The sequence below is a fragment of the Balaenoptera physalus genome (assembly GCF_965194825.1).
Source record: "Balaenoptera physalus genome assembly, chromosome: 3".
Classification (NCBI taxonomy): Eukaryota; Metazoa; Chordata; class Mammalia; order Artiodactyla; family Balaenopteridae; genus Balaenoptera; species Balaenoptera physalus.
The window spans coordinates 24,967,692-24,992,441 of record NC_138890.1 but is presented as its reverse complement, the minus strand read 5'-3'; the positions used below and the strand labels follow the sequence as shown (position 1 = coordinate 24,992,441).

Genomic DNA, 24,750 nt, shown 5'->3' with positions numbered 1-24,750 from the left:
GGTGTGTATTAGGACGGTGGCAGCAGAAATGGGGAGGTGGATGGATTGATGGAGACTTAGTGCTGGGTCAGCACTGAGGAGCTTTTCCTACTAGGCCTGAGGGTCCTGGCTCTGTCTCATCTTTGTAGCCTTAGTCCTGGCATATGGCGGGCAGCAGGAAATGCTGGCTGAACGAGGCCCCCTGCCCCTTGCCTAGGGTAAGGCTGGGCTTAATTTTTCCACTTGAATCCAAGCAGTCTGGTGGCTCTCTCTAGGCCATGGGAGCAAGCTCTTGAGAAGCTGGAACATCAGTCCGTAGACACCAAATTCCAGGACGTGCCTTTGGTTTATCTAAGTGACCACAATAACCCAGAAGTCCCCACAACTCCTCTGTGAGGTTGTAACCATGCAAAACAGGCTCAGAGAAGGGGAATGCTGTCCTAGGACACACCAAACAGTGCAGCCAAGATCTGCACCCAAGAGTGCTGGGAAATGCCAGCTAAGGGGTGGCTGGTCTGCAGAAAGCAAGCCACAGACAGGCACAACTCCACCTTGGCAAAGCCCCAGATGAACTGTGTATTCACCAAGCCAGCTGCCAGGCTCTAGGCAAATGTACCTTTCCTTTCTACTGGTTACTAAGTCTTTACACATCCTAGAGGAGGTTGGCTCACCTGCTTGTGGGAGGAAAGGAATGCAGACATTAAAAGGTCAATTATTGATGTTTAGCACCCTTCACTTTGTGTGGTAGACCGCATGCGCTTGGTTGTCTTACAGGCTTGGATTCAACTCTCAGCTAAACTAATTATGTACTGTGTGGCTTTAGGCAAGTTGCTTGGCATCTCTGGGCTTCTTTTTTTTTTTTTTTTTTCCTGTAAAATGAACATAATAGCTACCTAACCGGGTTACTGTGAGGAAAAAAAAAAAGTGAAAATTGTCTAATGGCACAAAGATGGTGCTCATTGATAGTTTCCTTTCTTTCACTGGATATTCAGAATATGTCTCCCGAAGGTGATATTTTTGGAGGATGACTGTAAACGTGAGACATGCTGAGAAGGATGGGGTTTCAACAGCGGGGGTGCAGGGGTCCGACGGGGCGGATCTGGAAAGATGTTGGGCAATGGAGATACTGCTCCTGTCACTGAGTCCGCCACGCCTTCTTGGTCATCATTCTCATGACTTCACTAGAGGGTTTCTTTTTCTCCCTGATACACAGGATCAGAGAACTGTCAGCCTTTCCCCAGGGAGCAGGGGATGCACATCTCTGCCGATTCCAGGCTCACTGAGCCCCCTTGTTCTACTCTTCAGAGACTCACAAGATTATAAATCACCCTAAATTGGGCAAAGGCTCTGACTAGGTGATTCCAGCAAATAGACAAAAAAATGACCCATAAGCAGATTAAAAATTCTTTATAACTTGAAAACATAATTTTAATGAAACATACTTTTTACCTATCTGATTGGCAAAAAAAATGTAATAGTGCCTAGTGTTGCTAACACTGGGGGAAAGCAGATCTTCTCATTGTACTCTGGTTGGTTATATAACGTGATGCAATGGTTTTTAGAGGGTATTTGGATATTGTTTATAAATTTAAACTGTATATCCTATTTAATTGGTATGCTTGCTACTGGCAGGAATTTATCCTATGGGTATATTTTTCAAGTATGCAAAGGCATATATATATAACAATTGGAATGTTCCATGAGATTGGAGTGGTTGGATAAACCCTGGTGCATGGATGTGGAATAGTAAGCAATTGTTATGAGGATGAGACAGATTTGCTTGTGTTTGCGCTAATGTGGAGAAAGCAACAGACACATTGCTCCGTTAAAACAACTTTAAAGAGTGTGGTATAGAGTGATGCCATTTATGGAAACACGTGTGTATGTTTCATTCTTCTAATTCATAAAATAGTCTTGAAAAGACACACGAGAAACCATTAGATGGTTAGAGTACGGATGGGTTGGTTGGGGTCCGTTTGAAAACTTTTATTCTACAATTTTCATACTTTTTTTTTTTACCATGAGCATATATCAAATTTTCTATTTTTAAAAAATCACCTCCATCTCACAGATGGTGAAACAGTCTCGGAGAGCTGAAGTGACTTACTTACTTGCTCACGTTCACACATGGAGAGACCACTGTGGAACGAGCTAGTGCCCCTGCATGCAGAGGGAGGCCTGTATAGATGCACATGCATTATAGCAATGCAGTTTGAATTTGAATCCTAATTCCACCACCTACTCGCTGTGTGACCCTGGGCCAGTTTACTAACCACTCTGTCTCTCTGTTTTCTCGTTGTTAAAACGAGGACAGGAATATCTTCCTCTAAGAACTGTTTAAAGGGTAAAATGAGGAAATGCATGCCAAATGTTTATCACAGTGGCCGGCAGAGAGTAACTGCTTAATGTTGTGGTATCATCATCATCAGTTCAGTCCCAGAATCAGGATTGTTTTTCGTGAAGTGCACGGGGCTGGCCCCAGGCTGTAAGAAGGCTTGAGCAGAGAGGTGGGCTGGGCCTTGCCCTATAGGGGACAGGCCTGGGTGGCAGAGCTGTGGGCCGGCCTTGCTGTAGTGACTCCGGTCCAGGCAGCTAGCCTCTGCTCAGAGCAGGAGCTGGCCGTCCCTGTAGGACCCAAGGAAGAGTCGCTCACCTTGCCCAATTCTATGCCTTGCCTGAGAGTTGGAGAGTCATAGACTTATTGGGCTAGCCCATCCATTTGAGGCCATACTGGCCAGCCTTCCATTCTGCCCTGAGAAATCAAAGGCCCAGCAAGTAAAAGAGACTCAATGCCACAGAAATAGCCCCGGACTGGGAGTCAACAGGTCCATACTAGGGTCCTACTTCTGACACTGCCTTGTTGTGTGACCTGCAGCAAATCCGTCCCCCTTTCTGAGCTTCCACGTCCCCATCGGTGAATGGGTGGGATTGGACAACACTGCCACTAATGTACTCTGAGCATTGACATTTTACCTTGTGTTCTGGGCCCACTACCAAACCTCAAGGGTCCAGGGAAAGACTCAAACCCAAAGAGATGGAGTGTGGGTTGAGGAGTGAGGCAGTAAATGGGAGAAGGTTCCCAACTATGTACTCAGGCCCCACTGGGGTGACTTCACCTTGTCTATTTAGATAAAGGATTCGTTCATTTGTTCGTTCAGTTAATAGCACTTACGGAGCATCAGGTGCCATAGGATCAGAGTTTGTTACGAGATTTGAAGGATGACCTTCCTAGTGGCACTTGATCTGAGCCAGAAGCTCAGGTTCAAGCCTTGACTCTGCCTCTTAGTGGTTATGTGAGGTTGTGAAGTCATTTCTGCTCCCTGAGACTCAGGTTCCTATAAAATGGGGATAATCAGTCCTACCTCAGAGCGATTGAGAGGATTTACTGAGATATAGGATGTAAAGCTTTTGGTACAGTGCCAGGCACATAGTGGGTACCTTAAAAAAATGATAGAAAAAAGCAACATGTTCTTGAGTTTGGATACCAGCTCAACCACTTACCAGTCATTTGATCATAGGCAAGTGACTGAAGTCTCTGAGGCTAAATTTCCTTATCTGAAAAATGGGAATTATAATGATCTTAAAGGAGAGATGTGAAGATCGGAGAGGGGGGTTGTGTGAACTAACTGAGGACACATCAGTAGGGCCTGTAGCTCAGTGTCTGGCACACAGGAGGTGCTCAGGGGCTAGCCTTTCATTGCCCTGCTCCGAACTTCTCTCTTTGCTGCAGGAATGAGCTGAAGGATACAGCTTAGGTCTATTTTTGGCCTGTGCAAGCCCAGCTCATAAAAATACAATCATGCTCCTTGTCAGCACTTCTGCACTTTTATTTATTGTTCCTGCCAATCCTGGGGCCTCTCCATGTGGGAACCTCTTCATTATTGATAATCCTGGGAAGCAGTATTTTAAATTTTTATGATCTGTACTTTGCACCATCTGAACCACCACGTATTATCTGGCCTTGCCAGCAAAGGGGGAATATATCCAGATGAGGGGTGCTTTCGGGATGAATAATTTATCCCATTTTCACAATGCCAATTATGTTAAATTATGTTCTTCATATCAGCTGCTGACCGAACAATGGGGACTGATGTATTGATATGAAAAGAAAACAAATTTATTTCTTTGCCCATATCCACAATGATATTTGAAAACCTGGAGTTTCATTCTCCCAAGTATCTATGAAACCCCACTTTTAATAATAACAAGAGTAGAAAGAATTTTTTCCTCCCCTCTCTCCACTTTTTCCTCCCATTTCTGTTATTAATCAAGGAGCTCAGGGCTCTGTTTTCCTCCATTTTTTTTTTTCAACTGCAGAAAATAGAGCCTTTCTTTGCAAATTTATTTTCTCTTCCCTCTCTTTCTTTGCATATGCAAGCTGATTCCTCCAAGGTACAATTAATAACGATTGGCTAACATTTCTTATGCTTTCCCCTTCATAGTACTAAAAAAATTGACTGGTACTATATCTCCTTTTATAGAAGGGAATTGTTTCTGGCTCCAGTCCATGGGAACAGCACACCACACTTCATGACATGCCCAATAGCTGGTTGATTCCAGTAACTGTAGGGCTGGTTTTTCCTGCTCTCTACATCTCTCCAGTGTATCTTCACTGTGCCAGGGGCTTCTCCTCTCCCTGTAATGCACACCTGGAAAGCCATTCTCTGGTTAATAATCCTTGCTCAGTTCCTCACTGTTCCCAAGTTCATCTTCAAGATGCTAGGCATGGCATTCAGAGCCTCTGTTTACTGCTCACTTCACCTGCTCTGTTCCCTGGCCACTCAAAACTGCCTCTTTGTGGTTTTCCCAGGTCCAGCCTCCTGGATGTCTTCTGAATGTTTGCTGGTTTATGATGCTCTCTTGGTCTAGAAATCTCTTTTTGTTTGGGTTTGGGGAGGCAAGGATGGAAACAAGGAAGCTGTCAGAGCAAAAGTTCGCGGAGAGAGAATGATGCTCTGGATTAGGGTGTTGGCAGTGTAACTGGATGAATGGGTTTATTTGAGGGAAATTTTCGAGGAAGCAGGAGCTGGTGATTGCAATGGATTTGGAGACTGAAGGGAAGGGAGGGATCATGAGAGATTCCTGTATATGACTTGACATAAACAATGGCATATCATGCTGCTATTTTCTTAGCTGGCGATTACACGGGGAAGAGAATGTTGAGGGCAAGATGGTTGGGGAAGGTGGGTCAGGGAACCCAAGTGCTTTTCTGTGGACATGGTAAACTTATGTGTGTCTATCCAAGGGCAAATGTCCAGTAGGATAATCTGAGTGCTGGGTGGGGTCCGAATTGGAGATGTAAATTTGAGAGTTATGAGAATAAAGATGGACTTGGAAATGATGGGAGTAAGAACACTCAGAAGGGACTTGTAGGAAGGAAGCATGCCCATGACCTAGCCCTGAGAGATTCTAACATTGAGAAGTAAAGCAGAGTGGGAGGAGACTGAGGAGGGCTGGTCAGTGAGCAGGGAGAAGACCGTGGACCCGGGAGGAGGACTTTTAAGGAGGAGTGAGTGGTCAAAGAATATTACTGAGAGATCAAAGAAGATGAGGCCAGAAGACTGCCCATTTGTTCCAGGCAAATGGGCAAAGACCTGCTTTTGACATGGAGAAGGGGTTCTAATGAGCTAACACTTCCTTAGGGGCAAAGGTAAAATATTGCATGGGTTGCTTTTGGAGAAAATATGGTATAGCTGAAGAGAGGAGAAGATGACTGAGGACTGACACAGGGTCAGTCAACCTGTCTGTTGACCTAGTTTGAGCTCAGTTGTTTGAGAAACGTTCTGAAGCCAAAAGAAGTGTTTTCATTAGAAACTCACTCAGGGCATAAGCAACATCTCATAGGGGTTCAGGGCAAAGTAGTATATGGATTTGAAAGAGGGCTATGACCCCAACTCTGCCTAAACTCAGCATCACTCCTGGAAATGGTAAATGGCATGTTAAATATATATATTTATTCAGATAATATATAAATTATTTTATATATATTGAACTTGATATAAATGAAATCACACAGGACATAAAAAAATACTTTTTTGCATCAGATTCCTTTAGTTCAATATAATGTCTGTGAGAGTCACCCATGTCTATGTAGCATTGCTGTGTAGCATTCCATCTTATGAATAAACCACAATTTATCCATTCTCCTGTTAATAGACATTTGGGTTATTCTCAGTTTTGTGCTATTATGAAAAAAGTGGCTATAAACATTTTTGTGTGTATCTTTTGGTGGATTCATCACATTTTGAGGTGATTTTTTGCTGATGCCAAGAAAATCTATTGGTTTTGTTATACTTATTTAGTACTTGACCATCTTACTAAATTCGAATAGCTTTTCAGTTCATTTTTTCTTGGAACACATTTCTATTAGATAGAAAGCTTTTCACCTCAAGTACTAGAAAGCACAACCTAAATTGGATTAAGGTTCAAAGAGTATATATTTGTCCCCCTCCCCACCCCCATGACTGCAGGGTACAGCATAGGTCTGGTTTCAGGCAAGGTGTGATCCAGAGGGCAGGGTGTCATCAGGGCTCATCTCCACTTCTCTGGGTCCCTCTTGGCTCTGCCCTTTTGTATGCTGCCTTTGACCTCATCCTGGCTCCTCCCCATAGTAGCAACAATTGCTTCAGCAGTTTCAGGACTGGACTAAGTCCTCACCACACCATCCAGAGGAAGAACATGTTCTTTAGGGAACACTCATAAAGAGCAAGGAGGTGTCTTCCCCCAAGTTCCCAGTCAGTATTGCCTCATATCTCTTTGATTCAAGTTAGGTAACATGCCCATCTCTGAGTCAATCACATTTTGTGATCAGTAGAATAATATGCTCTGATTGGTTTTACCTAATTAGAGTCCCTCCCTGCCATCAAGGAAAGCATCAATTCCACCAAACCACATGGCTGCCACATGGGACAGGGGTGAGTTCTTGAAAGCAATATCGGGCGGGGGGGAGGTTTGATTGAAGAAGGAAATGGATGTTAGAGAAGCAACCACAAAATATTTATTATGACAATTGGAATGATATTGGCTGTAATGGTTATTCATTGTCTCATTCCAACAGTAATATTTGTTTAGTTTTGTCTCCTATCTCAACATGTTGGCCACTGCATGAGGTCTTTAAAATTTACATGGAATGATATGAATGGTTTAGGGCTTTTTGAGAAGTTTTGGGAAGGATGTTTATAAAAATAAAGGGGCAGAGGGAAAGACTAAGAAACAAATGCTTCTTAACACTTGATGTGTTATGCTTGAGACCAGTCTGATGGCTAAGGATCTAGAAATGAAGGACTCAAGCTAAGAGATGGTTGAGATGGACTTGGCAATGTGGGAAGGCCTATTAGTTTTCTGTTGCTATGTAACAAATTATCAAAGCTTTAGTGGCTCAAAACCACACAAGTTTATTATCTCACAGTTTATATAGGTCAGAAGTTCAGGCACAGTTTAGAGGGGTTCTGTGCTCGGGGGTCTCATGGGTCTGAAATCAAGCTGTTAGCTAGGCTGCATTCTCATCTGGTTCTTGGGGTCCTTTTCCAAGCTCATTCAGGTTGTTGGCAGAATTCAGTTACTTGTGGTTGTAGGATTGAAGTCCCCATTTTCTTGAGTGACCTGGCTGTTGATCGGGGTCATTTTCAACTCCTAGAGTCCACCCTCAGGTACTAGCTGCATGGCCCTCTCACAACATGTTGACTTACTTCTTCAAGGCCAGCAGGAGAATTTCTCTCCAGTCTGCTGTGACCGAGTTTGCATACCATGCTCATGGGAGTGACTATGCCATCATATTCACAGGTCCTGTCCTCACTCTTGAGGGAGGAGATTATACAGTGCATGTACACGGGGGTGGGAAGCTTGGAGACCATCTTAGAATGCTGTCTATCATAAAAGGCAAAGGCAGTTATTGCCCTAAGTCTTATAGGTCACATGGCACACTGACCAGGAAATTCACTATCTTAGAAATAGACATTGAGATGTATTATAATATATTTATATATATACATACAGACATTAGATATATACACACACACAACATGGGGAATTGGGAGAAGAAACTATAATTCCCAGTTTGTGAATATTTCTAAAAATGTGGATTCAGAGAAATGATCAGACATCTAAATTTTCAATATACTTCATAGCCTGTCAGTTGATCTAGTGATATTCTAAATATTTTTAATCATTACAATTTGTAGAATATCTTTTAAGTTCACAAAGCACCTGCACATACATTATTTCATTTGGCCCTTCCCAGAATATTGTGAGTTTCTAATAGAAACACTTAGCCTGTGAACCGTGCCTTGGCATTTACTCTTACATTTATATTAGCTCCTAACTCTCACTAACACATTGAAGTTCACATGACACCAAAACGGCCAAATGTGTAGATTACATGCTATTTTACACTTTTGTTTATTTGACCATGTGGTTCACTTTGCATAAAATATCTTGTCTTATTCACCCAGGAAACTTCTATTCACCCTTGAAACCTTTTTTTTCAGACCATCCTTGAACAGTATTGTTCTTGAGAAATCTTTGCCTTGCTCTCGAAGGGCTGGATAGGGAGGACCTGCAGGCTGACAGGTGCAAGCGAGGCCCAATTCCATATCTGTCTCAGACATCTATTGGAAGAACATTTGGCAGCACTCAGAGGCAGTGTTCAAAAAAACATTGTTATTGAATGAACGGTCTGAGTGCTTAACTTACATTAACTCATTTAAGCCTCCTAACAACCCAACCAGGTAGTGATGGTTATTTTCCCATTTAATAGATGAGAAAACTAAGACACAGAAGGCGTAGTGCTTGAGCCAGGATTCAAACCCAAAGCACAATGTTTCATCTCCCTACAATATTGACAGTACCAGTATTTGCCCCACAGCACAGAATTAAGTGAGATAGTGCATGTCAAGTGCTCAGTGTCTGCTGTATAGTAAATTTGCAAAGCATGAGGGACATTTTTATTATTTGTGGCAAAGAAGCTTCTGCTTTCCTATTCTTTGGAACAGGAGATAGAAAAAAATAAAAAGAACATTCCCCACCCCACTCCCCCGCAAAACCCTCATCCTTGTTTAGCTGTATCATTTCTTTAAGGAAGCCAGGGCTCACTTTTTAATATTTGGAGGAGCAGAATCCAAAGGGGGCGGGGCACAACAACAGAATTTACATTTGCAAATGAGTTCTAAATGTCAGGGAAGGAGTGATGTTCTAGATGGGCTGGGACCCAGATCCTCCTTAACTAACATATTTAAGTGCCATATAGTAGATGTTCAATAATAGTAGTTCCTCCCCGTCCTTTCCTTTTTGAGCTATATTTTGTCCATGGTATGCCTCACAGACCTTAAAGAAAATTCTTCATAGAAGAATTCTTGCGGGAGTACATACGCTTGACTATTGTCTCTAGGAAAACTTGGTAAAAGTTTTCAGTGAAAATTTGGTTAATTTAAGCGCTAATGAGAAGAATGATCATAGTTAGAAGATTGCTTCCTTTGAGCTGTATGACCTTGGACCAGTGACTTGACAGCTCTGTGCTTCAGTTTTCCTTTCAGGAGAATGGAAATAGCAGTGGTATGTAGATAAAGTATATGGAGAGCTTGATCTAGCTCTGGCACATAATAAATTATTCCAAAAGTATTGCCCACTCTCATCTCACTCAACCGTCAAAACAGCCTTGTTAACTAGGGGTTATGATTATGATTATTGCCCATATTTTACAGCTGAGGCACCGAGACTCAGACAGCTTCTGTGTTACCTATGACACTGTGACACTCGGCAATAGTTTTTATCTGTCAAGTTTCTTTTTTCTTCCACTTTGCCTACACAGTGGAATGGAGTTCCATAAATGTCTTGGCAGGTTGACAGCTTATCTTGAAAAGATATTAACCACCTCTGCAAAATATTCAGACTTGAGAAAAATAAGATGATACAATAGATTCAATAGACCTTTATGTTTTTCTTTGTGGAAGTCCCTAAATGAAACTGGAATTAAGTATATGTGCAAAAGTTTTGCTACAAGATGTTCATAATAACTTGTTTATATACCCTGAACTGTGGAAACAACCTACGTGTTCAACCATCAAGATTGGTTAGATTAATTGTGGTATATGCATACAATGAAATATTAAGCTACATCAAAAGGCAAAATGAAATCATGTATTTTTCTACATGGAGAAAACGTTAGTAGAGTGTTTTGTGATAAAATGAAGTATGAATCCGTTTCATAAAAGTATATATTTGCATAAATAGCAAATACATATGCAGAATATGTGCATATATATGCATATAAAAACTTCTGGAAAGGTGCGACCAAAATTGTTACCTATGGCTGTCTGTTGGAATTGGAAAGTATTATGGGTAATTTGAATTTTCTATTTTCTTGTGTTTGTTTGCGTGGGAGGCTCTTTATTTTCTGATCTTTATGCAATATACAGTAAATTCTAGTTACTAAAAAAAAGGAACAGAAAAGTCTTTCAAGTCTCTATGCATGCTAACACTGGCTGAACATTTCAGGTGATTGTGAAGACAAGAACGGAATATCAGCCTGAACAGAAGAACAAAGGGAAGTTCCGGGTGCCGAAAATCGCTGAATTTACGGTCAGTGTCTTGATGGTGTAACAGAAAGTGTGGGTCACTGAGTCGAATCAAATAACTAAAGCTCTGCCTCTTGAGGACAAGTTATCCTCTCTCCTACTCCGAAATGTTCAGACAATTTGATGATAAATGTGTCTCATTTCTTCTTTTTCCTCCTGTCCCTGTCTCTCTGCCTTTCCATCACAATCTTCAGGAAATGTGATAGAAATGTATAAAGAAACTCAAATTTTAGACATTGGTTGATTGCAACAAATACAAAAAAGACAAAGGGAGGGAAAAGTTGACTTCTTAGTGGTAAAAACCGCATGGTTGATTTTCTATTTATTGGTGGCCGAGTCACTAGGAGAACTGATGAATATATATCACTGTGATGAATTGCGTGAAAGAGCCATGAAGCCTGCTCTGTGAGGATGTATGGAGGAAGCCCAGGGAAGTACCCTGGGGAAGTCACTTAGGTGGCTAAGGAGAGCACAGCTTGTGCAAAGGCCCTGAGGCTGGAGGGAAGTTGAACCCAACATTGAATAGGAATAAGGGCAGTGAAGCTCAGTTCTAGGAGGGGTGTGGGGACCAGAGAGAGATGAGGTATGAAAAGTGGGCAGAGGGCAGACAGTCCCAGACATTGTAGGCTGTATGGAGGAATTATTATTTTAGACCAGAAGCATGAAAGAAAGCCCAAAGGACTTCAAGAAGAGGAAGGATATGATTAAACTAGGTTTTTGGAAAAAACATGCTGGCTTTTACATGAGTAATAGAGGGAGGGTGGGGAGACTGCTGGGTTACTGCAAGTAAAAAAACAATAGTGGCTTAGCAAAGGAAGGTGAGTGGATAGAGGCCTAAAAAATATTTAGGAGGCAATATCAGCCATGGAGGCAGTAGAAGAAGTGGTTCTGTGGATGGATACTGAAGCAGTCTGGCTGGGTTTGAGCCCTGTTTCCACCTCATACCAGCCATGTGGCCACAAGCTAGTCAATAAACCTCATTCATCAAATGGCGATAATAGAAGGTTACTGTGAGAATGAAATATGGGATACATGCAAAGCACTTGGATCTATACATGATAAGTGCATGATTAATAGTAACTATTTTGTATCAACTGTGGCTGAGGGCTTTGGAAGTGAAAACAGCCCTTGGTTGGTTGTCTATATGCATTTGTATAATACATACTTGGTTGGAGTATGTATTATACATGGATAAATATATTGGTCCGTTTCTGTCCCTATCTTTCTCCCTGCTACATGTGTCAGAGCAGCTGGGTGTGTGAGCCTGGGAGGGAATCTGGCACCTCTGGGTACATCCCCCCAGAATGTGGGACTTCCCTGGATGTTGACCCCCTCTTTGAGGGCAGGGATTGCTTTTATTTTTGGCTGTAGCTTTAGTGTCTGGCACACAGCATGGGCCCAGTGAACGCTGACCTGGCCTGAACTGCATGCAGGTATCTGCAAGAACCAGCAGGTAGATGTGAGGGGAGGGTGGAGTATCTTGGTGCATAATGTAAGGGCATCAGGCCAGGGAGTAAAGCTGACCTGTCCTCCTGGCAGCAGAGATCATCAGAAGTATGCCCAGATTCATGCCCCAAAATGTTTATTGCAGTGTTATTTGTAAAATCGAAGCATTGGAAACAATGCTAGATTTTCAGCAGCTTTCTCATGATTCCATATGTAAGACCACATGCATAAGATGGATTGTTTCAACAGTTTCTTAGGAATCACTTTTGGGGGGGAGAGTACTTAGTTTACTCTGAATTATGGGCTTATGAGATATTTTCATCTTACTTTTACTTTCTCAATTTTACACAAGCATGAATTGTTACAATAATCAGAAAAAAATTAGAATATTTTAAAAATTTGCTCTTTTTACCAAATAGAGTGTTACAGTTTTTGATGGAATTATTCCTTATTTAGCAATCATTTAAAATGATGGTTATGAAAACATGCAATAATTTGGGCAAATACTTCATAGAGGAAGCTGAGTGAAAAAAGCAGAGATTAAAATTGTATGTTTTCTATGGTTGGAACTATGAAAAAACCCACAAGTATACAGAGGAAAAAGGACATGGAAAGAAATGTCTCAAAATGTCATCTGTGGCTGTGTTATCAGCCGTGGAGTTGGACCATGTTGTCATTGTTTTTTATTTTTTCCTCTTTGTTGGCAACTTTTGGTGATGTGGCTATTTTATCATATTTGCTGCCCACGAGTCCCTGAGAAGCTGATATAATCCCCTGTTTTTTTCAAGGGGAACTATGGCTCAGAGCAGTGATGCGACCTGCTCACCCACTAGCAAGTGGCAGGGCCAGTGCTGAGAGCCGGCCCCCTGCCTTTCTGTTCATCTGTGCCGCCTGCTGTAGGTAACTATGGGTTAGAACAGAAGCGAGTCAGCCAAGAGAAAATGAGTGGCTTGTCAGGGTCCAGGGCCTGAGGAAGCGCCCCACGCAGCTTGACTCAGTTGGCCCTGGGGGTTGGGAAGAAAGGGCGTTGGGGTTTGGGGGCAGCCCTTTGTCAGCACTGACTGTCAGGTGTGGGCGGAGGGCCCTGCCCCTTGGAACACAATGGGAGGAATGGAGCAAAATTGTTTGCTTTTGTAGAGCTGTGAGCATTTATTAGCCTGGCTTTGCACTTCCTTAAAGAGAGCTCCCCCTGGGCTGCGTGGAGGACGCATCCGCTGGGGTGAAGGTGGGTGCAGCGCACTAGGAAGGAGGTTGTGCTGGCCATTAAGAAGAGTCTGAGGGTCTGAGCTGTCAGCTGCAGTGGGACTCGGGGGTCCAGCTGGGCTGTTACGGAGGTGGAATTGTTCCTGGTTGGAGAAAGGGGCATCAGGGGCTCCTCCGTGTTTGGCTTGGCTGACTGAGCCGGTGGGGGGATGCTGTCCACCGGGTAGGAGGTGGGGGACCGGGCAGTGGGAGACGCATTGAGTGGGAGGTGCCTGGGGACCATGGGAGGGGTGGGGCAGAGGCACTCTGGCCACCCTTGGATGTAACGCGTCTGGAGCTCAGGGTGGAAATTTCGGCTAGACCACAGGGGCTGGAAGTCAGAGAATTCCCAGTTCATCTTAGAGAGCATAATGCTGGTAAACAGCGGCCGGGTTGCCCCTTCAGGATATTGCCCATGGCAGAAGTAACCATGCGGATGGCAAAGATGCCTCCCTCCCTCATTCCAATATCTTCATGGAGGTGGAAGAGCTTGCGAGTTCACATCTCAAATTTGACCTGGGGAGATCAGCTCATAACAATTCTCTATGAGAGAGAATGAGAAGACAGAGCAGGGAGGGAGAGACGAACTGAGAAAAATTGAAAGAATCGCCTGGAATTTTTTTTAACATGAAGGCTCTTGCAGTCATTGCCAAGGGCCACAGACTTGAGAGACCGTTCATCAGGTTTCTTTGAGAAGATGGGAGCGTGCAGAGAGAAGCCCCTCCTTCTTTCTTAGTCCTGGGAGCTGGAGGTTCTTCTAAAGCTGATTATGCCGTCGAAGGAGCTGGTGCATCCGGCCATGCCATCAGACCTGATTGTCCCCAGGCTCACCTGTGAGAAGGAACTGAGTCTTGCATTTGGAGGCTGTTTGTGCCAAGCTGATGAGAGGTATTCTAGGGAACACCTGCACTTTGGGGCTAGATTCACCTGGCAACTTGGGTCACACCCCTGTCACCTCTTAAGCTTCATGACCTTGGGAAAGTCCCTTCACCTCTCTGAGCTCCTGATTCCTCATCAGTAAACCGGGACACAATAGCACAAAGTGTAAGTCCTTGGCGCACTCTAGTTCTCAATGAATGATCATTTTATTCTCTTCCTGTTCAGATCCCTTTCCTTCATCCTGGGTTCTTAGCTTGCTACCTAATTAGCTGAATTTTGTGTGTTGGTTGAGACAGACCTGGTCCTCCCTTTCCTGGCTTTTTCTCCCTGGGAATGTGGCTGGGAAAACCTGGAGGAACTGTTCTAAGTGTAGCCAGTTCAATGTCAGGATCCATGGGTGGCCTCTGGCTCTCTACAGTGACCTAGGGAGCTATCTCTTTGCCTCCTGGGGAGTGTAGGCAATATTTTTTGGTAGGCTACTTCTCAACACATCCATTATAAAATGAATAATCCTAGTACCTGTTAAAAATGCCTTTACATCCACTTTTTAGGCTAACAACAACCTTGTGTACTTGTTACTGTTATTATTATCCCCATTTTACAGACTAGGAAACTGATGCTCAAAGAAGTGAATTGTCTGACAAGGCCACGCAGCGAGGACGTGTCAGAACAGAATAAGAACCAAGCCCTATGGCTCCATATCTGCTACACCTGATGCCACCCTGCCATTGTCCTTGCCAAACTGTGGCCTGCCTGACTTCTTCCCTTCCTGCCCTTTCTCCCCTTTCTTCTTTGTCTTTATCAAATTTGCTCTGGGCTGGGCTGGATGCCTGTTGCTGGGAGACACACTTATATGCAAGACAAAATCCTTGCTCTGGAGGAGCTTGCAAAGGTGTGGATTAGACAAGAGTGTTCTGGCCAATTTCTTGGAATACTGTCCCTGTATGGTCACCTCCTCTGGGATGCCTCCCTTGATCCTCTGAGCTGGGTTTGGTGCCTCCTCTGGGCTCTGCAGATCATATGGGGTTCTCGAATGCTGCTGTACTGTAACTGGCTACTCCGGCATCTTCAGCCCCCTCCAGCCTCTGGTCCCTGGAGGGTAGGGTCACACTGGCCCACTTACGTATTCCTAGTTCCCAGAAGAGGGCCTGGCATAGAGTGGGTGTCACGTGTGCTGCAACTTGAGCCCCAGACTTTCGGGACCGCCTCAGTATTCATCCCCAATAACATGTTGAGTCTGGGTTCAGGAAATCTGACCCTGGTGGCTATGGCCTGGGTAAGCTCAGATTAGAGGGTGTCTGGTCGCATGGGGAAAGATCCTGGGGATGCCTGCAGACCAGACCCTGAGCACAGTCAGCAGGGAGAATCCAGAATGGGAGGGCTGCGTTAGTGTAAAGGGATCAGAACCCACCATTCCAGTCAAGCAAATGGACGCATTAAAATAAAGCTGGTTGGGGAGAACTAGAAGTGAGAGGTTAGCAGTTTTCAAGGAGCTGGTGTCTGTGGGCTATTATTAAAAACAAGCGACGACAACAACAAACCAACAAAACAAAAATAAACAAAAATCCAGTTGAAGCTTCAGGCCTGATATTATAGGGTGCTGATTTTTCACTGTTCCATCCATTCACTGATCCACTCAACTTTTTGGGCTTGTGCTCTGCTCCTGACCTGACCTGTGATTGGCGCTTTATGTAAGCTATCCCACTGAATGATCCCAGCAAACTGGGCCGGTGAGACTGTCACTCCACTTGCAGGTGAGGCAAACAGGCTCAGAGAGGCTGGGAATTTTCCCAAGTTCCACGCCCAGGAGGCTGTGGGCCTGGGATGTACTCGCAGGTCCTAAGCAGGGGGCCGTGGCCGGTGTAAGAGGTTAGGGAAGCTGCCGCCAGCGGAAGGGAGCCTGGCTACCAGTGAATAGCTCCCGGGGGATGCTGCTGAGCCCGTCTACCTGGCAGACATTTCTTTCCTTCCCTTCCTCTTCCACGCAGCCAGGGGTTGGGGGTGTTTGCACTCTGTCTCAGGCCTCAACTCTGCTCACATTCCTTCTAACTCCAACATGGGAGAGACATGGCAAAACCTCAGAATGAGCCTCCCCGGCGGGGTGGGGGGAGGCGGCCACATCTAACAGCCGGCAGAGTCCAGGCCCCTCTCCCTCCTGAGAGTCTCTGGTAACTGTGCTTTCTTCTCTGGTCTCTGTCCTCACCTGTCATCTCCTGGCCCATCCTCCTTCTGGGTCCCTCTGCCTGCTTTCTCAGCCCCCCTCCTGCCCATTCTTCTCACCTCCCCAAAGGAGGACTCTTTCTAATGTGCATATCCTGCAAGGACACTGCCATCCTCCTAACCCTGCCATAGCTTCCATGGCTCGCCTGCCTTCTCCCTGACCTGCTCGAAGCCCTGGTCCTTCCCTCACGATACCATACTTCGTATGCCTCCCTGTCTTTGTTCGTGCCGTCCCTTCCCACTGGAATGCCTTTCCCACCTCCATCATTGGGCAAACTCCCTATTCATCTCTCAGCACCCAACTCAAATGGCTCTGGCCTGTGAGGGCTTGCTTGCCTGCCAGCCCTTGCGCAGTCTGTCCTTCCTTCTCGGGATTCCTGCACCTGCTATATAACCCTCCAGTTATACAGTGTTGACATCAACATTACCTGCTGTGTCTCCCACTGACTTGAGGCTGGGATGGTGTCTTCTTTATCTTTGCTCCCCAAGAACCTAGCCAGTGCCAGCCCACACTAGGCACCAAATGATGTCTTTAATAACTGAATGAACAGGTTAATGAGCAAACAAAAATACCTGGCTGATAGAAAACTACACATTGATAAACACCAGAGCTCTGGCTGCCTCATTTTCAATATCTTTATTTAAAATCGTGGCTCTATCTTTGCTTCTAAGCTTCTTGCCGATGACACGTTCTCATAAATGTCCCCTTCCTGATGTCACATTCCCTGGGAGGTGAGACCTCATTTATAGCTTTGCCATTTGCTTCTACCAATTTTTCATCAAAACCCCAGGGGCTGCCCTCCGTTGGTGGGATTCTAATATTTGCTGACAGCAGCAAATGGAGATAAGCGATTTTACTTTATTATCTGTTGTCTTGGTTTTTATTGCCCTCTTTTTTTTTTTTTTAACTTTTGAGGAACATTTAAGGTAAATTATTAAAAACACTGCCTTCTGGCTTAGGAGCAGAGCTATCATCTGGAACGGAAAGAATTTACATGTGAGTGCTTGGTGGAGAAAATCTGCAATAGTATTTGATGTTTATTATTGCACTTCTGGCTAGGGTTTTATCAGAAATCAGAATAAAGATGTAGGCCTATATTTATGGCTGGGTGCTTTCTCTTGGCCTCATGGAATTGTACTATTAGAGTGACCTTCAAAAATATATATTATTGAGAACTGAAAAGCAAATGTGGCTTAATTTTTTTAACAAAACCTTTCCCTGGGAGAGAAAACATCCGTGGTACTATCTCAGGAGGAATGTGCTCAGGGTTTGGATGGGGGACTGGGAGATTCAATGACCGCTCCACAGCCTAATGACTGGGGTGCTTTTATTGCCAGGTCCTCATTCTCATTGACTCAAACACTGGCAAATAAATGCTGTAATAAAGCAAGTCACTTGTTAATAAGTTTAGTGTAGATGGCTTCTAGAGTTTAGTGAATATTCTTATTTCCTATGGGACTCCTGTAGGAGTCGGCTGATTAAAAGTTTGCACACTGCTTGTTAAGCTGTTGGCACTTTGTAACCAACCATGGTGGGAGTATTTACACCATGGAACTGAGCAAACACTGTAAATCATGCATCACCCCCCTTTCCAGCCCAGGACGGTTTACCAGCACACTTGTGTGAAGGGCAGTATGGAAAAGGGGAAATACATGGGCTGGGGGTTTGACACTGTGGGTGTGTACGAACTAAAGCAAGTCATTTCATCTCTCTGAACCTGTGTTTCCCAATCTGTAAAATGGGATAATGCTGTCTACATCATAGGCCTGGCCTGAGGACAATATGAGATAATATAAGCCCCATGGTAGCTTGATAAATGTGAGCTGCCTCTTGTCGTTACATGAGAGTTTCATTGCTGGGGAGCTGGTCATCCGGCTAGATGGAATGCTTCCACCCAGGGTGGGTCTCAGTGGGAAGCCACGCCTGGCTCCATCTCACTAGGTCCTCTGTCTCAACTGACATTGCCCTGGCTCAGTTGTTCCTCCTCGCCCACCATTCCTGCCGGGCCAGCTTTTGACCTTCCAGCTTCATCCCATCTTCCCCTTTCTACCTGTTATGAAGTCAGAACGATCGTCAGATCCTGCTTGAGAAACCTTGATGGCTCCCCACTCCGACAGGCAACAACGTGAGGTTTCTGCGTGATACTGCAGGCTCTTCCAAAGGTGGTCCTTGCTGCTAGGCCCTCCACCATTCCTGTGTCCTCAGTGCTTCGGGCCTCTCATGGCTCTGTAAAACCACCATGCCCTTTCACTCCTCCAGGTCTTTGCCCGTGCAGTTTCCTCTGGCTCTATTGCCAGCCCACGTTTCCCGCCTTGTGAACCAGCTCAGATCTCACCTCCTCCAGAAACCTGTCCTTGATTCCCCAAGTCAATTTCTCATCTGGAGAATGTCCCGGCCTTTGCCTGCACCCACCACTGCTCTGAGATGCCACATTGGCTTCAACTAGAGTTCTCCTGCTACCTGGCTGGATTGCTGAAAGTAGTACAGAAGGTAGGGCTTCATAAAGGTTTCTCACATCCCATGTTGGGGTAATGAAAGGAAGATGCTTGTGGAAAGTAAAACAAGATTTAAAAAATTATTATTTGTAATTAATTAATAACAATAACTTCCATTTCACTGAGCTCCTATTATGTGCTGAGTAGTTTGCTAGTCATTTTCTATTTTATCTTTAACTCTTGAAGTAGGCGGTTTTTTTTGATAGCCAGGTGAGGAGACCAAGGGTCAGAGAATTTAATTAAGGTATTCAAGGTCATGCAGCCAATAAGTGGCAAGAGTCAGGCTTTTCTGGGCCAGAGGGGTATGTATGTCTATGGTATGTATATGCGAGTATGTGTGTATGTGTGTGTTCTTTTGTCTCTATCAGCTTCCAAATCAGGAAACCCTGTACATATGGGTAATTGGCTAACTTAAACTAAACTGAAAAGTGGTTGCTAGAATACTAAAATTTTGCTGCCTATCCCTGTTATTTGCCAAGCATTAGGCCAATTTTGCTTTGGCTCTCTTCTTTTTTCTCTTTAAATACGCTGTTTGGCCAAGTCCTAAATGCATTGATCCAAAAGAGAAGAGAGAAGCAAACATTTCCCAAGGAAGACATGCCATTTTCCTCATGGCTTGTCATGTGGCTTGTCTCACGGTCCCCTCACACAGTGGGCGGATTAATCTCCTGACTGTCTTGCTCTCTGGGCCTCTGCTGCTGCAATGTGTGATTATTTTAAACGGGATTAAAAAAAAATTGATGATGTTTAAGCGCCTGGAACTGTCAGAGGAAGACAGGTCCTAACAAAGTGACTGTGTGGCTTTTCGTGTCACCACCATGTTCTATAATTATAAGAAAACTAGTCGTCATAGCAACTGCCACATAGGCCTGGCTTCCTCCTGGAGATGCTGGCAAGCTCCTCAGCTCTGTGATCCGAGCAGTTGCGGGCGGATCTGGTTCTCAGAGGGGATTCAGCTCTCACTTGGGCGATGATCATGAACGCACTCTAAGACTCCACAACCCGAACTCAGTTTTACTATGCAATCTGACAGACCTGGGTTTGAATGCTGGTTCTAGAACTCAGTGGCTACGTGGGCAAGTCATCTCATTTGCATGAGCCTCAGTTTCCTCTTTAGTGACATGGGTATGCCAACGCCCACTTCGGAGGGTTGTTGTAATGATTGTGTTTAGGATGTGCCTGGCAGAGTGCCTGGCGCACAGGCACTCTGATATATACTAGACGTCTTCCCATTCACCTCTTCATTGTGAACAAATGAAAGAAGAAAAATGCTAAATTAGAGAGGGATGGATGTTTTCATATTCTTTTATTATTATTATCATCATCATTATTGTTATTAACTTTGGTAGCATTTGTGGCTAGAAAAACAAGTTAGTAAATTGAAATTCTAGGCTGAGTCATGTATATCAGGGGGAGAACGAGAGAGATGAAAAGAGAGAAGAGAGAGAAAAAATAAATGAATATTCAGCTAGATGAAACTGATTTATTTTTTTCCTTATCTTTTAAAAAATTTTTTATTTTGCATTGGAGCAGAGTTGATTAACAATGTTGTGTTAGTTTCTGGTGTATAGCAAAGTGATTCATTTATATATATACGTGTATCCATTCTTTTTCAAATTCTTTTCCTATTTAGGTTATTACAGAATATTAAGCAGAGTTCCCTGTGCTATACAGTAGGTCCTTATTAGTTATCCATTTTAAATATAGGAATGTGTACATGCCAATTCCACACTCCCAATCTATAACTTCCCCCCACCCTTCCACCGGGAACCATAAGTTTGTTCTCTAAGTCTGTGAGTCTGTTTCTGTTGTGTAAATAAGTTCATTTGTATCATTTTTTGTTTTTAGATTCTGCATATAAGTGATATCATGATATTTGTATTTCTCTGTCTGACTTACTTCACTTAATATGATAATCTCCATGTCCATCCATGTGCAATTGATTTGATTTAAAATTCCTCCAACTTTTTTTTTGGAAAATTGCATTTCTCTGAGGCTAAGAAAAAGACATCTGATCTCGGGACTTCCTGGCGGCCCAGTGGTTAAGACTCCGTGCTCCCAATGCAGGGGGCGTGGGTTCAATCCCCAGTCGGGGTAGCTAGGATGCTGCATGCTGCACGGCGTGGCCAAAAAATAAATTAAATAAAATAAACAGTAAAACTGGAGAAAAAGTTCAAAAAAAGCAAAAAAGAAATATATCTGATCTCTAAAAAAAAATTCTAAAATGAGTAAGGAAACCTGGTTTCTGGTCTCAGTCTCAGAGCTTCCGTTTTCTCATCTGTAAAATGAGGAAGTTGGGTGGGACAGTCCCCAAGGGCTCTCCTGTCTGAGATGTCCTAAGACAGTGGTTCTCAATCAGGGATGATTTTGTTCCCCAGGGGACCTTTGGCAATGTCTGGAGACATTTATGGTTGTCACCATTCTGTGTGTGTGTTTGTATGTATATGTGGTACTGGTATCTAGTGGGTTAAGGTCAAGGATGCTGTGAAATATCCTATGATGCACAGGACAGCCCTCCACAATGAAGAATTATCCTACCTAAAATATCAGTAGTGCCAAGGCTGAGAAAACCTTGGCCTGGGATTTATCGCCATATTTATTTGTCTGAAAATAGGAATTACGTCCCACCACGACATGTCAGAGTTGTTGAGTATTCAGTTTCTTATCTTAGCCATCTCCTGGAGATTTGAAGCCCTAGAAAAATTAGTAAAGACAAAAGACCTCTCAAGGTCCTAAGGGACTTACTAAAATATGAGATGGTCACAGGAGGTGGGAAAAATTAATTCCTTTGAATTTTCTTTCCCCTTGGTACTGCCTAACTCTTAATGGATCAAAGGTGATTGTTCATGGGCAAAGTAAAATGTACAACATGCAATTTTAAATCCATAAACAGCTTTATTATTTTTCTATATAGGATAAAATATTTCAATTGCATTCCTCATTTTCCAGCTTGTCTTTGATTTTGATATTCCAAGTCATAGCCAGACAGACATCTCTTCTGAGAGTCATGTGTGATCAGTTCTCTCTCCTGCTTAAAGCCATTCTGGGGCTTCCCTGGCCTTCAGGGTGAAATCTGAACTCCTTAGTCTATTGTCCCTGGTCCTCAGAACCGCTTTCTCCTCTCTTCAACCTCCTCTCCTTTCTGACTTCACACCCTTCCCACCAACCAAAATTACTCATGGAATCCTGGGCATACTCTGCCCTATTCTGCCTCCACTCCTCCAAATAGCTGTTTCCTCTGCCCTGAGTGTTTTTTTCTCCCCTATGGTCTAGCGGGCACCTTTTCATCTCATAGGCTGGCTCACACATCACCTTCTGGGTGAAGCCTGTTCTAATAGCCCCTCCTCTCTTCCCCACTGTCAGATGTGGAACTGACCCTTTCTTCCTCTGGGACCTTACTCACTGGGGAGTTTGTCAACTTGACCTCCTCTGTGCAGTTATTTCCTTACATATGTTTTCCCATGGCCCTAAGAAAGCCTGGACTCTTGAGGACAGACACTACCTTTGATTCACTTCTAAATCCTCTACTATGACTATCGACCCTGGGACCTTGGTGGTCAGTAACTTTTTAAATAAGAGTAAGAATTGGATGAAGGTAGTCAAAGGAATAAAATTCCATTTATAAAAAGATAAATAAATAATAGAGATGTAATGTACAACATGATAAATATAATTAACACTGCTGGATGTTATATATGAAAGTTGGTAAGAGAGTTAATCCTAAGAGTATTTATCACGAGGAAAAACTTTTTTTTCTTTTTCTTTTATTTTGTATTTATATGAGAGGATGGATGTTCACTAAACCTATTGTGATAATCATTTCATAATGTATTAAATCAAAAGATTATGCTGTACACCTGAAACTTATTCAGTGCTGTATGTCAGTTATATCTCAATAAAACTGGAAGAAAAAAAAATAAAGTAAAAGTTTTGGAGATTCTGTGTAATCAAATGCCCATTGAAGAGCATTCAGATGGCGGTGTAGAGTATATTCTACACAGATAATAAGTTGAAGGCAAATAAAATCTGCTTTAAACTATAAAAAAAGTAACACATGTAGTACATGCACAAAATTCCAACACTATAGAAAGGCATAAACTGAAAAAATATCTCCCTTTCTCTCCTTTCATAATCCTTCTCCCCTAAACTATCCACTGTCTAAGTCTGTGCTATCCAAATTGGAAGCTCCGGGCCGCGTGTGGCTATATACGTTTAAATTAGTGAAAATAAAATAAAATTCAAAATTTAATTCCTCAGTCACACAAGCCACGTTTCAAGTGCTCAATAGCCACGTGAGCCTAGCAGCTACCATATTGGACAGCTCAGACTTATAGGATACTTCCATATTGCAGAAAGCTCTATAGAACAGCCTAGGAATATCTCCTTATGTTTCTATCCAGAGGCGTTTTCTACATGTCAGCATATATGTATTTATATATGCATATGCACATTTGATATTCTTTTTCACTCTCTCAAATGGGACCATTTTATATACATTCTCCTGTACCTTGCTTTTTTTCTCTCTTAATAATATATCTCGGAGACCTTTCCACATCACCACATTGAGATCCTTTTTTGTTCTTGTTAATGACTGTAGACTGAGGATTTTCACAGTCTTTCTCAATCAGTCCCCTATTGTTTTAGCTTTCAGTCTTTTGCTGCTAAGAACTCTGCTTCAGTAATATTCCTAGTATGTGTATTTTCACACACATATACACACACACACAACTTTCATATATTTCACAAGTATATATGTAAGGTATGAGAATCTTTATCTTAAAAACTTTGCCAAAGTGAATGTGAATTTTCAGTTTTAATAGCTTTTGCCAAATTACCTTCCAAAAATTTCCCACCACATATAAATCCTCCACCATGCCTGAGAATGTATTCTTCCCCACATTGCCAGCACCTGTTTGAACAAACTTTAAAAGTTTCACCAATGTGATATATAGAAAATGGCTCTTCACCTTTGCTTAAGTTTGTATGTCTTTCATTACTGGTGAGATCGAGCCTCTTTCCATGTACCAGTTGCCTGTTTGTGTCCTTCCTGGAAAACGTCCTACTTGGTTGGACCACTTGCTGTTCCTCCCTGTTGATTTGCGTGGCCTCTTCCAAAAGCTGAGAACTTAGTCATTCTCACTTATTCAGTATTTTCTCAGTTGTCCTTCGCCTTCTTGTTTTGTTTATGGTGCAACTTCTTTCTTATATTTTCAGTAATTCTTACTTTTGCTTTATAACTCAAATTAATCACACACTCCAGAAGACATAAAGGAAATTATGGGTACATTTGACTCTATAAAAATCAAAGCCTTCTCTCACCCTAAAGTCATGTTTTCTTCTGCTGCTTTTATGACTTGTTTTTATGTTAAAATTTGGATCCCTCTGGAATTTGTAAAGGGCAGGGTAGGAATCCAACCTGACTTCTTTTTGAATGGCAGTTTGACAGTTGATCTATGATTATTAGTTAATCCCTTCTCTCTTTGACTTGACATGCCACAGTTTTTAGATACTGCATTCCCATATGTATTTGAGTTTACTCCTCTGCTCTCTTTTCTTCTATGGATCTGACAATTATTTGCTATTGATAACAGAGACAATGCTAAATTGTCTCAATTACGTAGTTTTATAATACATTTTAAAATCTGTGTAAAGTCTTCTCTTATTCCTTTTACATTTCAGGAACTCCTAATCCATTCTTGCACATTTACTTTTCCAGGTAAATATTAATATATATTTTAGGTCCAAAAAACTCCTGTTAACTTTTTTAATTTGGGTTACATGAATTCAAAGATTAACTTGAAGAGCAGCTACATCTTTAAAGTATTGAGTCTATTTAGAAACAAGATTTAACTTTGCATTTGTTGACATCTTCTTTTGAGGTTCTCAACTGTGCTTTAAAATCATCTTTACAGTTCTT

General features: G+C 42.9%; 2 protein-coding genes across 2 annotated transcripts in view; one reads left to right on the top strand and one right to left on the bottom strand.

Annotated features, from left to right (window-relative positions):
* LOC309658214 (uncharacterized protein) overlaps positions 1-24,750 on the bottom strand; it is a 607,864-nt gene that overhangs the window by 251,687 nt on the left and 331,427 nt on the right. The gene's annotated exons all lie outside the window — the stretch shown is intronic.
* Positions 1-24,750, top strand: part of NSG2 (neuronal vesicle trafficking associated 2) — a 58,772-nt gene that overhangs the window by 6,343 nt on the left and 27,679 nt on the right. The window contains exon 3 of the mRNA XM_082456606.1: positions 10,471-10,554. Coding sequence (XP_082312732.1) covers positions 10,471-10,554 — 84 coding nt within the window. The remainder of the gene's footprint in view (positions 1-10,470; positions 10,555-24,750) is intronic.